General features: G+C 38.6%; 1 protein-coding gene across 1 annotated transcript; it reads left to right on the forward strand.

Annotated features, from left to right (window-relative positions):
• Positions 1-5568: 5568 nt before the first annotated feature.
• Positions 5569-10684, forward strand: LOC116780677 (granzyme A-like). Its single transcript, XM_032675958.1, has 5 exons — positions 5569-5673; positions 6370-6514; positions 8169-8307; positions 8967-9239; positions 10001-10684. Exons 1-5 carry the CDS (start codon positions 5613-5615, stop codon positions 10157-10159), a joined length of 777 nt encoding a protein of 258 aa, XP_032531849.1. The 5' UTR covers positions 5569-5612; the 3' UTR covers positions 10160-10684.
• Positions 10685-13496: the final 2812 nt, after the last annotated feature.

Below are 13496 nucleotides of genomic sequence, written 5' to 3' on the forward strand. Positions count from 1 at the left end.
GTCAGTTTTTCACAGCAGCTTAAAAGAGAATTACAAGTTCTTGGATCATTTTAGTGAGAGAACTTCAGCTTTTAACAATCCATAAAAAAAAATCAATATCCACCTTGTTTCACCTTGCAGCCTTTCACGCCATGCCCCACCTCAATGAAGATTTAAAATTGCCCCATTTTAAGATATTTACTCACAATGCATTGCTGTCAAAACCCATTACTTTTCCACAAGAGCTCCTCCACAGAAAACTGTTAAATTCTTACTCTGGATAGCAGCCAGGAGTGAGGATATAAGGCCAGGAGTGAGGACACACAACACGTCCTCTGATAATGTCCATGCAGCCACCTGAAATGCAACAGAAGTGCAATTACGCTACATGTTGTCCAGAAGAATTGGGAATTTGGATATTTTTACCCTTACATGAGTACTTACATCTTGGCAGTAGAGTAAAAGCAGCTAGGGAGATCAGGAGAGCAGGAGAGCAAACAGCTGTCACAGCTGCTGCTATTTGCTGACAAGAGCAGTGTAAATTACAATGCAGTCTTTTCTATTTAGATATCCCCTACAGGAAATTTTAGATTCTCTTTTTAAAACCTGCCTGTTTCTTGAATTCCCTAATAAAACCTGAATAAAACCTAATACCTGAATAACACCTAGATGTCTCAGGAAATTTGATGCATTTTTTACTTCAAACAAAACAAAAAAAAAAGCAGCAACAACAAAAAAGGATATTTGTGAGAAGAATGAAAGAGGCTATCTTCAAGGTGATGAAAAAAATGGGAGAATGAATACATGAGTGTGAGAGAAAGAAATGTTCTTAATGTCTTAAACATTGTCAAAACCATAGGAAGACTTTTTGTCAAACTGCAAAGGAGCAACTGCCATCTGTGACCACTGAAGCACACTAACACCCTACCACCCTTCCTCACCACCACCCAAAAAATATGTCTCCTGACTGGAATTTGGACTGTGACAGAAACTGGAGATAAGACTATTGTCCAATTATCTCAGGTCTAAGGAGAAGTAAACAAGGCTCAGAGAAGTAGTATGTGTCCAAAAAGCAAGCCAAACTCAGCAGCTGTGCTAAGAATCAGCCCTAGCCTGGGCTCAGCAGGTGGAGGAGGAGGAGGATTTTTGATGTGCGATGGCAAAATCTCTCCGCACAAAATAAAAGGAATAAACCTCCTTCTCCAGGAAGACCATGCACACATGGGACATTGACATGAGAGGCAGCTGAGAAGGGGTCATAAACCATCAAAGACCCCCAAAGCATCCCCCAGACTCATTCCTGAGGCCTTCCACCACCAGAGGACTGCACGTGATCCAAGTGATGCAAAAAATCCAGAGTCAGTTGCAAGACACTGCAAAGCTTCACCCCCCATGGGAGGTGCCTGGGCATCTCCTGAACATGTATTAATCCATTGGACTCTGTGTTTTGTGGGACCCTCACCACCAAGAAGTCCAGAAGAAGAGGACCCACAGAACATAAAGAAGCCACACATACGTAAGACAGAGCAATTTGTATTTTCTTAGAAGTAGTTTTTGAGGGTGCAGGTTTCAGATGCAGAAAGCCCTGGAGCACACAAGCATCAAAGGCAAACAAAATATCTAATCCGTGGTCACACAAAAAAGATGAATTGGTGAGAAAGACACTTCTGTATTGCAAACCTCTGTGTCTGCACGCAGGTTTTGCATGCTTTGTGGGTAAACCACTACAAAAAAATCAGTCTACCCTTGTGTGAAGAAATTACAGAACCTGCTATTGTATTTAGTATCTTTAGAAAGAATTCAAAATGTAACTTGCCCAAAACAGCTAGCTTTCATTTTTATTCAAGAGTTAGAAAATGGCAGCTCTCCAGATTGTTGAATGAGATTGTAACACTGAAATGCTTATTTCTATGGTACAGAATCTTACTAGTTATAATCCAGTTTGAAAATATGTACACAATGCAACAAAATTCATGTTTCAGAAGACTCTTCCAAAGCTCTTTTAAAAGAAAACACATGACTTTTAGAATTCATCAGTTCTTCAAAGAGCCAGCTCTAGTTCCCCCAAAGTAACTCTCTATTCTTCATGTAATCCTGGAATTATTCGCCCACTGTAGGTTAACTCTGCAAAGAGGGACCTGAAGGCATAATTATGTTTGAGTCCTTTATGACTTTGCCCTCCCACTAAATGGCTAGCTTAGAAAGCAGTATAAGAGACAAAACAAGAAACAGACCCATGTTACTGGCCAGTCAGGAGAAGGCTTGTGTTTCTAGAGCATAATATCTAATGCTGGGTTCTTTCTGCCAAGCACATTCAACATCATAGAAGTAACATTGATTTGTTTCAAGGCTTTGAGGACTCTCTGAGTTAACTACAACTACTTATATTTCTCTGCTACTCCATTTTCCTGTGATATCATACAGCAAATAGATGGAAAGAGGGAAGATGAACATCTGAGGCAGAAAAGACAACCTGGTGAGTATTATGAGACACTGGTACCAGAGAAAAAAGTAAAATAGGTATGCTCAAGCATATGTTTTTGTCCCTTCCCCAGTGAGTCCCTGGGAGTCTGTCTCCCTGCCACTGAGGGATATGTCCAGACACACCAGGGTGGGTCTGAGGATGGGGCAGCCCAAGGAGAAGACAGAGAAAGCATCACAGCTCTACCTTGCTGTGCTCCTGGCAGCTGCCCACTCTGCACCACTCAGCTGCCCTCCATTCCCAGCCCAAGGCAACAGCCCTGCAGCTGAGCTGAGACACTGCCTGAGGTCAGGCACCAGCAGCTCTGGAAGGTTTAGAGGTGCATTTTAAATTGGACCCCTGAACTTGTGTCCTAATGCTCACCTTTAGCACCACAGAAAGCAGCATGAAGGAAAAAGGAATATAGTCACTACGGAAGAAAAATTATCAAAATGACTAAGTATGAAATAAGAGATAGAACACCTCAGCATAGTACTGGACAGAGACAAAACTGATCCACTGACACATGGGCTTAAAGTTCATAGCAAATTCCCCCAGAGGGAAGGGCTGGAAATAGGAGCTGGGTAGACTCATTATTCTTTTACTCATATGGTGGCTTCTGCCAAGACAGTGGCTGTGCTTTGTGGGAACTGTAGGGAGAAAGAATGGATCATTTTTTTTACAATACGTTACTCCTCCTGAAGACCAATTAAGTATGCAGCAGAGGAACTAATAAAAGAAATCATCTCAAGAAAGAAGTTTTGCTTTGGGGTTTCCTTTTACATGTAAATAATTTTGCCAATAAATTCTAAACTTGACCATAAATTAACTTATTGACACAACCAAAGGAGCCCAGCCAACTTGTTGCACATCCTAAAATTTTATGTCAGTTTTTCAGCCTCAACTACTGAAGTTACAGGAGGACATTCTGACAAAAGCATTTGGCTACAAAATTTGAGGCTGGTTATGCGTATTAATACCTGTGCCATCAGGGATTATCTGAACAGTCAGAGAGGTTGTTTAGAAGGAACTTGCATAGAAAGTGATGAGTTGTTACTATATAATAGTTTAGACTGCATATTCCTAATCCTTATTATCAGTTTCAATGAATGTACCAGTACTAGAGGGGATTTTTTAAGAGGTATGGGTATGCTAGGGAGTTACAGAAAAAATATCTTCAGAAGTAAGTAAGATTTAGAAGTAAATGGAAGTACATTTAGATATTGGAAAAAAATATAAATGGGCTATAGAAAATTTGGGTTTAGATGGTAGGCATAGATTTACCTATGCATATTTACCTGAAAAACACCTAGTAACACTGGCTAATGTTTTATTCTGTGTATTCCAAATAGATTTTCCTTGAAAACAGATCAGGTAAAAACAGGATGATACATACCAAACCTCTTTTTACTAGGCACCTCACATAGGAGTATAAAACTATAAGTTTAAGCAGGTTTCAGTGTACAGGATTTTTACTCACAAGTGCTCAGCCTGATCATGCATAGTCTAGAGGAAACAGCTTCAATATGGTAAAACTGCTAATTAAAATATCATAAAATCAGACTTTGGGAAATATTTATAAGTCATAAAAGAAAGAACTGTATCTATGATGCCTGGTGATACTGTGTACAGGAGAACACTGTAAAAAAGAACAGCAGTGCTACAAAGTGATGATAGGTACAGGTGATGTGGTAGTAGTGAGAAGAAAAATGAAAGAACATTAAAAACTTTTGCAGTGCATGGAGCTCTCACCTTGTCACACAGGTTGCTCTGTCTTGACAAAGACACATCAGTGACAAAGAGCTCCACAATCTCTAAAAATAAACCTACATCTCCCTTTTTCAGGGAAATCTCCAACAATTACTCTCTCTCCCAGAAGGGAGAGTAACAGCAAATTTGAGCAAGCCGTCTGCCCAAAGTCTTCTACAGGTAAAACTCATGAGGCTGGGCCAACTGAGCTCAAAGATGCGCCACAGCTAAAATACAGAAGCTTTCTGCAGGCTGATTGTAGTGGGGCTCAAGTCTTCAAGAAACCTTTCAATCTGTGTGACAGGGACATTTCACTGAATGTACCTAGTTAGTAATAGAATATTTGATATTCCAATTATTTAATATTGATGAAAGATATTTCTATTATTTGGGTATATATTTGGAAGTGAAGAACTGTGGCTTTAAAAGGCTCTAAATAAGATTTATTCATAGAATCATAGAATATGCTAAGTTGGAAAGGACCCAGGAGAATCACCAAAGTCCAGCTCCTGGCCCTGCACAGGACAGCTCCAAGAATCACTCCATGTGCCTGAGAACACTGTCCAAATGCTTCTTGAACTCTGTCAGACTTAGTGCTGTGAACACTTCCCTGGGGAGCTTGTTCCAGTGCCCAATTACCCAGTTTTCAGGACTCAAACTGAATTGCCTAAAACTGGGCATTTACTGACATTTGAGAGATTGTGGATTTTCCAGACATGGGCATAGGGTTTGCAATCTGCCATAGCATCTACAGAAGACCCATGGCCTTCTGCTCCAGAAGACAGACCTAAAACACCTTTAAGACACTTCAAATGGCATTATGTCCTTACCTCTTGGCCACTAAACCACACTCAGTGCTATATGGATCTTATCCAGCGAAAAGCTAATGAGGTAGGATGAGATGCTGAAAGGAGTAAACTTTAGATTCCTAGGCTCTGGGGGTCTTCTGAACAGCACAGGTAACTCACTGATGGGATCTGGAATTCATCTCTGACCTGGAAGCCACCTGAGGTTCTGGAATGAACCTATATGACTTCACGTGGACAACTGAATCAAGCCTAAATTTATGTGAGCTGAGTAATACTGTGTAACTAGATACATAGTGGCTTGCAAGGTTTCACCCCAGTATTCATATACTAACTCTCTGCAAATGCTACAGAGAGAACATGAAGAGGGGGAAGAGCCTGTCTTCACACCACAGCAGACGACGCAATTTCTCACCAACCCCTCTGCTCTAACATACATTGCTGGGGAGGATTTCTTGCCTTTGTCACGGTTAGAGATGTCAAATATCCTTAAAAGGAAAAACCAAACCCACATCCTTTTCATTTATATATATATATATATATACACACACACACACAGATAGATAGATACATAGACAGATTAAAAAGCGAATAAGGAGGAACACCAGACAGAAATCATGGGTGCTTTCCTTGCTTTGTACACCTTTGCTGCTGTCATTCTCCTGGTAATTCATGGAGGTAAGTAGCCGGTTCAATCCTTTTGAAGGTAAATGCTGATGTACAGAGTTCCAGTTAAGTTAATATATATTAATGTAAAGGAAGTAGTCACAACTATTATTTGAATTCTTATCATTAGCTCTTTTCCACTGTGTGTATGTGTTGGATCTTTCATACAAACAAAATTTCTGAATGGGTAGTATTAATTAAGCTGCAAAGAGGACGAGTTATCTGGAAAAGTTCTGAGGAGTTAACATAATGATTACCTGATCTTCCTCTCCAGAGCTATATCCATACATTGATTTCTTGATCTTCTTTTTTTCTGAAAAACAAATTTCTGTAGTATGACTTACACTATATTAACCTATCTTCCAGCTACAATATTTAAGATGTGGCAGATCTGAGTTTATTACTCACAGTGAAAGCTAAGAAATTAACCATATCAACAATCTTCAAGAAAAGAAATATGAGCAAAAGCAACAATATTTTGGTGTTCTTGTTGCCCAAGCTCACCCTACGGATCTAATTTCAGTCCTACTGAAACATAATGAAGTAGCACTGATGAGCAAATTTAAAAGTGTACCTTGAAGACCATCGTTGTAACATGTGTATATACTTCTGTCTATATACTTTGTAATGTTCTTCCTAAGAGACTTCAAGTGTCTTACAGTATTTGTTAGCCCAGCTGTGTGTGTTGTGGTTTATTTTTATTTTTAGGTTTGTGTGTGGATATCATTGGCGGGACTGAAGTAGCACCACACTCAAGACCATTTATGGCACAAATTGTGGAACCAGAAAGATTTGTTTGTGGAGGAGCTTTGATCAAGGAAAACTGGGTGTTAACAGCTGCCCACTGCAAGGTGTAAGTTCTTACTCTGATTCAGAGGTTGTTCTCAGCGAGTATCTCTGTTCAAGTAGGAGAGTTAGTATGCCTGTGATTTTGTGCACTTAGCATGATCATGATCAAGTTCTGATTACTGTGTTTTATAGTTTATATCAGCAAATGTGCTTCAGTGAGTAAAAAATATTATAATAAGGTATACTGATCTTCACTGCTTCTGAAGAGGTATTTCAAAAGCTTCTAGCTGCGTCCAAGCACAAAATAGCAACACTGAAACAGTGATTTTGGAGGAAAGGTTTATCCTTGTTTTCTCAGTCAACCAGTACACAAGTCAAGACAAGTGGCCAGTCTAAACTGCTGCTCTGTAAATAAAAGTAAATTCTTGAAACTTTATTCTATAAAAGATATGCAGTTCACCACAGAAAGAGACAGCATGCAGTTAACACAGGAGAAAAAATCCTCCAGAGAGATGACAGAACACACTGAGAGATCTCTGCCTTACTGGGTGTCTTGGCTTGTCACCAATGTTTCTTCTTCCTGTTCAACTCAGGATGCAAATGGATATTTGGCCCCACAGAATCCCTCAGCCAGGCAAGAAGTGAGGATTAAATGACACAGCCCACCCATCCTTGCCTTTGTGGGGAGGACTTTGTGGGGAGCTGCTGCTGAGCCAGACCTCACGCAGGCTCTGTCAACACCCTGACCAAGGCCAGTGAATCACTGGGCTCTGCACACATCATGGAAATGCATCTCCTGGCCTCATCCAAGCAGGGAGATACATGGGACCTACTGCACAGGGCCCAAAAGCTATTGTATTAACATAAGGTAAAGAGTATTTTCAAATGAGACTGCATTTAAGAGAAAATACAATGAATTGTTAACTTAATGATGGCTCAGTCAACAGACAACTCTTCATAGCTGAAGGAAAGGAGCAACCACTTTCTCAGGGTTATGTTTTCCACAGTACAACACAAATGAGGGCCAATATACACATCTGCTCTGCTACCATTCAGCTGTAAGACACATTGTTCGCCCAAAACTAGCTATACCTGTGGTCTCATATTAAGGTCTGCTTGGACTGCTTGACCAAGGAGTGCTAGACTTGCGGTTTCTATATCAGAGAGCCTCAGCAGGCACAACTCCGTCACCACTTCAGCGTGTTGTAAGTACATGAAGTTGCAGAATAGTTAGAGAAAAGGAATGAGGTGTGTGTCACACAGATTCAGAAAATTATGTTGAAATGGTGCTAGCGCATAGCAATGACACAGTGCAGACCTGTCAAGATGAGCTGTGAAGTAACAGTGCAGTGCAGTGAGCTATTTCTAAATTTTCAGCACAAGTTGCAGAAGGCACAGTTGGTGAGACAAGTACCCATAGTAAAGCTAATGCATTCACCCCTCATTCAGTTCCCAAAGGGAAACAACAGGGATAGATCCAAAGTCAAGTTCCTGGGAAATTGGAAATAGGATAGCATGAACTTTGATTCACTGAATCATTTTTTGTTTTAATTATTGTGGAAATAGGGTCATACTTTATATTTTTCTAAATTGCTGTTGTTTTTCAGGCACAAGAAAAGAGACTATAGCAACTGAACATTATAGCACCACATGTAACAGCAAAAAATGTATAGAGTTACAGCAAGTGAATCCCACTAATCATGTTGTCCTCTTCTCAGGAAAGAAGGTAAAGTTATTCTTGGAGCTCATTCACGGAAAGCAACTGAAAAACAAACACAGATTTTCCGGATTGCAAAGCAAATTCCTTACCCATGCTATGACATCGCTTCCAAGGAAAATGACATTATGCTGATACAGGTATAGACTTACACAACACTTGTGTAATATACATCTTCTACGTTGTACAATTTTCTTCCTTCTTGTGAGGGAGAGGAGCCAAGGCAGTTTCTGGTGACTTTTTGTGGGGGTGATATAGTCTGGCTAATCCACCAGACTAGGGACCCAGGGATGCCCTGGTAACTAATGCAATCAACAATTTCTCTTGTGCATGCCAATGCTAGAAGTAGATAAATTCTGGAGCTTGATCGAGATATTTCAGTTTCTGGCTTTTCAGTGAAAGAATAAAGATAAATGCACAGCTAAGAAGTTTGGTTAAAAACCCTAATGTTCTGTCTGAAAAACAGTTCTAATTAAAAATGCCTGACTTCTCTGATTCTCAATTTTGTCAGCACCAGTGATGACAGTTATTTTATTCTCTCAGGGGTTTGAAAGCCAGAGAACTAAAATATTTTTTAGAGCTAATATTTCAGCAGAAGCTAAATGGGTTTTCATGAGACAAAGAATACCCATTTTCCTCATTCTTATGATGACATAAATCCTGTCACAAAGAATGGAGGAATCTCAAGAAGGGATTGCAGTAATCCCCCATTACCATAATGGGAAAGATCCAACAGTTAACATGCAAGGGCTTCTGTTAGACTCTGCCCCATAATACCTATTTTCCACATCTTCTACAGCTTCACAGAAGAGCAACACTTACTGCAGCTGTGGAACTCATTCCCCTGCCTACTTCAGATGATGATCCCAAACCAGGAACAATTTGCACAGTAGCAGGATGGGGAAAAACTGACAATCGTCAGAAAACGCTTTCTGCTACCCTGAGGGAAGTCAATATCACTGTCATCAGTAGGCAAGTCTGCAATGATAAACATCATTATAATGGCAAACCTGTTATAACAGAGAACATGATATGTGCAGGGGCTAAGAATGGAAAAAAGGACTCGTGTGATGTAAGTATATTTACTGTGTATATCTGCATAAATTATATTTAAAATAAAATATAAAGTACTAGCTTTTACACATTTACCGTTTTTGTCTCTCTCCAGTTCAATGAAGAATTTTATTAAATATCATTGAGCTTACCAATGCTTGTTCTTCTAAGCCTTAAAATCAAAATTTTTGAAGAGTAATTTCATCTTCACAGACTTTGGATACTGTAATTTTATCCAGGCATGGCAGATAGATATTCTTCTCTTCAATAAAATGAGTTAAATATTAAAATCTCCATAAAACAATTTATGACCCCATTCTCAAGCAGCTGACATCAGTGGAACAAATTATTTGATGTCAGAGGGCTTTGAAAGAGGTTTTGCTGATAAAAAGGATTTTCACTGGGCCCCAAGTTAAGTGCACAACTGTGTATGAACTATCACATTTTAAAATATTTAAATATTTTATTTAAAAGTTACCAAAAAAAAGGTATCAATTTCTGGAGACTTCATGCTTTTCCTCTTCATTTTCAAAAAGACTAACTGTTCCTTAACACTGAGCTAAATTTATTCCCCTTCACTTACATTTGAAAGATCAGATTGAAGTCTTTTTTTCCTTTCTGCTATTGAAAATCTTAAATTCTAAGGAGAAAAAACCATGATAACACTGCCTACATTTTTATTTTTTCCATGCCACTGGTGTAAATTTAATTTAAAAGAAACATTTTTTAGCTTTTGTTAATTTGAATGATCTTTTTTTTCTTTTTTTTTTTTTTTCCTAGGGAGATTCTGGTGGACCTTTAAGATGCAATAATGTGATGAGAGGCATCACTTCTTTTGGGAAGCAAAAGAAGTGTGGTAGTGTTGATGGCCCTGGTGTCTACACTCGACTCACAAACCAATACCTCCAGTGGATAAGGAAAACCATAGGAGGCGCCTAATAAGATTGGGTTTTGGGCAAGTGATATGTGTAATAATATCTAGTTTTCAAATAGTCTTTTAAAATGGGGAAAAAGGTATTTCCACACCGAATTTTAGCAGCTTGCTGTAGTTCAGCTACAACAGCATTTTTAGCTTATACTGTCAGCCATGGAGTCACTGAATGGAGTTTTGTGACTCAGGATTCCAGCATTCTTGTGTTGCATGCTGCTCTACATGGATTAGTATTTCTGATAAAACATCTAATCCACCTAGTTGCATGCTGAGTATATACTGCATTCTTCTGTATATATAACCCTGCAAAAAACCCTGATATTTAGTGAGATGCTGGGTACAACTCCAGACATCTGAAAAGCTTAGTAGCCTCTCTGATTTTACAAGTGTAGTAGATTGCAAGTCTTCAGAAAGTTAAGTTGCAGCAACTGCATTTGGGACATTGTAAGTCTGCATTTCCTAACTGTTCTGTATTTGAAACCTCTAGATTTTATTCATTTATGTACTTTGCATGTAATAAAGAAACGGCAATAAAAATCTACTGATTTCAGCTGTCATATTTTATATGGAAAGCTCTGTCTGTTCCAGGCCAGCTAGTCTGTGTACTATCTGTATGATGTTGTATACACCAAAATCAGCAACATTATGTTAAAAAAATCAGCTGAAAACCCATACTCCAGAGAAGTGACAAGAAATGTCACAGCTAGAGTATCAGTATTACCATACTGACATGAAGCACTGTTCATAATATAAGACCACATTAATTACATGATGCCACTACTGCTGTTTCAGATATGCAGTGAAATTTTTTAAGTGCTTGAAGAAGGACTTGTCAAGAAGTGCACGTATCTATTGTGAAAAATGTTTCTGCCTGTCTCTGTATTAACAGTCTTCAGTATTTGCAATGCTATTAACACATCAAAAAGGGCTTGGTTTCATTTTGTTCTGCTTCACACACCTACTTGGAGGTAGGCATCACATAAAAGAAAGCAGGGGACATCCAAAGAGTGGAGAAATTTTGCACTGATTTTAATTAAAAAATTATTGCTCTGTTCATCATGAGTGATAAAGCACCATTTACAACACAACATGAGAAAATACAAACTAAAACCTCTTTACACAACTCCCTTAACCTGATCTTTTTGAGAAGAAACAGTAGTTTTGCCTCAGAGGAATAATGAAGGATGAGGAAAGAGAGGGCCTAAACTATAGAGGTCTTTACTGAAAATTTTGATGATGAACATCATCTTTGTTTTCCATTTTTTACAAGCATTACACAGTCAGAACTTTTCACCTTCCCATTCTTATTCCTAAAGTGGTTTTTTTGACTCTTGGATTGAACACATAAACAAGTACTCACTAACAAGTACACAAAAACACAGTCACGGAGGCACACACAAACACAAAAGCAAAACAGGAGAAGAGAGAAGAATTACCAGTAAACTAAGATTGCATCAGTGAAACCAAGAGAATTGCCCCACTAACTGCTACCAACACCCAAAATGGTGAATTGATTCTGCCTTTAAACACACAGGAAATAAGTAATACCAGACTTTTTCTATTCTTGGAAACTACCAAACCCTTGTTTAGGCGAAAACTAATTCTAAAAAAGCTTCAGAAAACAAAAATATCCTTGTCAATCTAGTAAAAAATCTCTAGCCCACCTCTAGGGCTATGTCACCCTTCTCATACAATAGTCTTAATTCATTTCTTTGCTCTTTACTCATTTTTTCAATGTCTTTCTTTCATCCTGCTATTGCATTTTTTTCAGCTTACTGTTTCCTCTGTGGTCTGCTTTTTCCTCTTCCTTAGAAGTCACAGACAGAAACCTTGTCAGTGAAAAATCCCACTCAAAGCCTGTCATTCAATATTTCCTCAGGAAGGATAGGTCCTGGCCAAGGAGATGTTTACAGTGCATGGAGAAATGTGCGAGACAAATATGTGCAACCTTCTTCTTCTAGCTTGAAATTCAGGATCTATCCCAAAATAATTTAAAAATTCGTGTTTTTACATAAGCATTATTTAGTGAATTATGCAAAATGAGCCAGTGAAATTGGACTTACATGGTAAAAAAGTATTCCAGCCTCTGTCACTACTGCCAGTAGTGTAAACCTGTGGAAGAAAAGCAGAAGAAAGAGCAAGAGAGAACTGAATTTTTATCTAGGTGGAGAGTTTCTCTGATCAAGTGACATGAACCCATTCACATACAATCCCACCACTATCAGATAGAACCCATACTACCTAAGAAAAATATTATGATAATTTAATACGTTGTGACATCTAGAATGTAATTATTTCTTCTTACTAGGTCTATATAAGGAAATTGGAGGAAATGAACAGGTATAAACTGCATTACACAAACTAATGCAAGATTTCTGTAGGTAGCATCAAGTCCGACCACATAGTGGCAGAACAGGGAACTGTCTGTGACACTAGTGCTTTTAAGTAGGGAAAAAAATGGATTCCCCAGTCTGAATTTCTTTAATCTATTTCATTACATTACAGACAATTATTTTGTTATATTTATATACCTGGGAATATACAGGTACTGTATGAGCAATGATGTGTTTCCTGTTGTAAAAAGTATTTTTGACCTGAAGGTTTGGATTCCACATGTTGTGCAGTGCTCCACCTTGGATAGGACTGTAGGGATGAAGATTTGAGTTTAGGCAACTTAAATTTTAGTTAGTCCTCTGTGCCATCCCTGGAGGTTCAGCCTCCAGTGCATACAGACCTCAGATGCAGAACAAGTTGACCTCTTAGAAATGGGCTCTGATTTCTGTGTCTGCCTGGGCCTGAACAATATAACAGGTAATGATCATAAAGTATGCCATGTTCTACAGGGAGAAAGTCAGGATTTCACATTTTGATTAAGACTTCATATGTTAAGACCTATGCACCGGCAGAATGAGACAGCTATGCAAGAGCAGCAACTGCACACTCTGCACAGTCAGAAAAAAGCACTCCAATATATGTTTAATTTCACTCCAGATTAGTTACAGCCTGGAATTTAAATGCACGCTTCAAAGCCTTCTTGAACACGGTCACATAACAGACCTACAGGTCACATAAAAAAGGTTCTCTCATATTTATGGGTTATTGATTAGTTCTACTGAAGTCAGTGACTTCTCCCACTTTTAGGTATTATGTTAAAATACATCTAGGGCAATACAGTTTGACAAGTCAACAATGAGTATAAGTAACTAAAATATAAGCAGTTCTTAGACCAAGAGAAATGTACTTTCTTATTTTGATATTTGAACATCTAACAAAACATACGTGGTTTCAGTATTGGTCAGGTCCTTCCTTACCACATCATCCCATCCCGTGTTATATACCTATTCT

Source organism: Chiroxiphia lanceolata, chromosome Z, assembly GCF_009829145.1.
Source record: "Chiroxiphia lanceolata isolate bChiLan1 chromosome Z, bChiLan1.pri, whole genome shotgun sequence".
Lineage (NCBI taxonomy): Eukaryota > Metazoa > Chordata > Aves > Passeriformes > Pipridae > Chiroxiphia > Chiroxiphia lanceolata.

Excerpts from the sequence above, each read along its gene's own strand:
- LOC116780677 (XM_032675958.1), top strand. The coding sequence starts at position 5,613 with ATGGGTGCTTTCCTTGCTTTGTACACCTTTGCTGCTGTCATTCTCCTG. Across the intron at positions 5,674-6,369 it reads TCTCCTGGTAATTCATGGAG|GTTTGTGTGTGGATATCATT; the intron begins GTAAGTAGCCGG and ends TTTTATTTTTAG. Across the intron at positions 9,240-10,000 it reads GAAAAAAGGACTCGTGTGAT|GGAGATTCTGGTGGACCTTT; the intron begins GTAAGTATATTT and ends TTTTTTTCCTAG.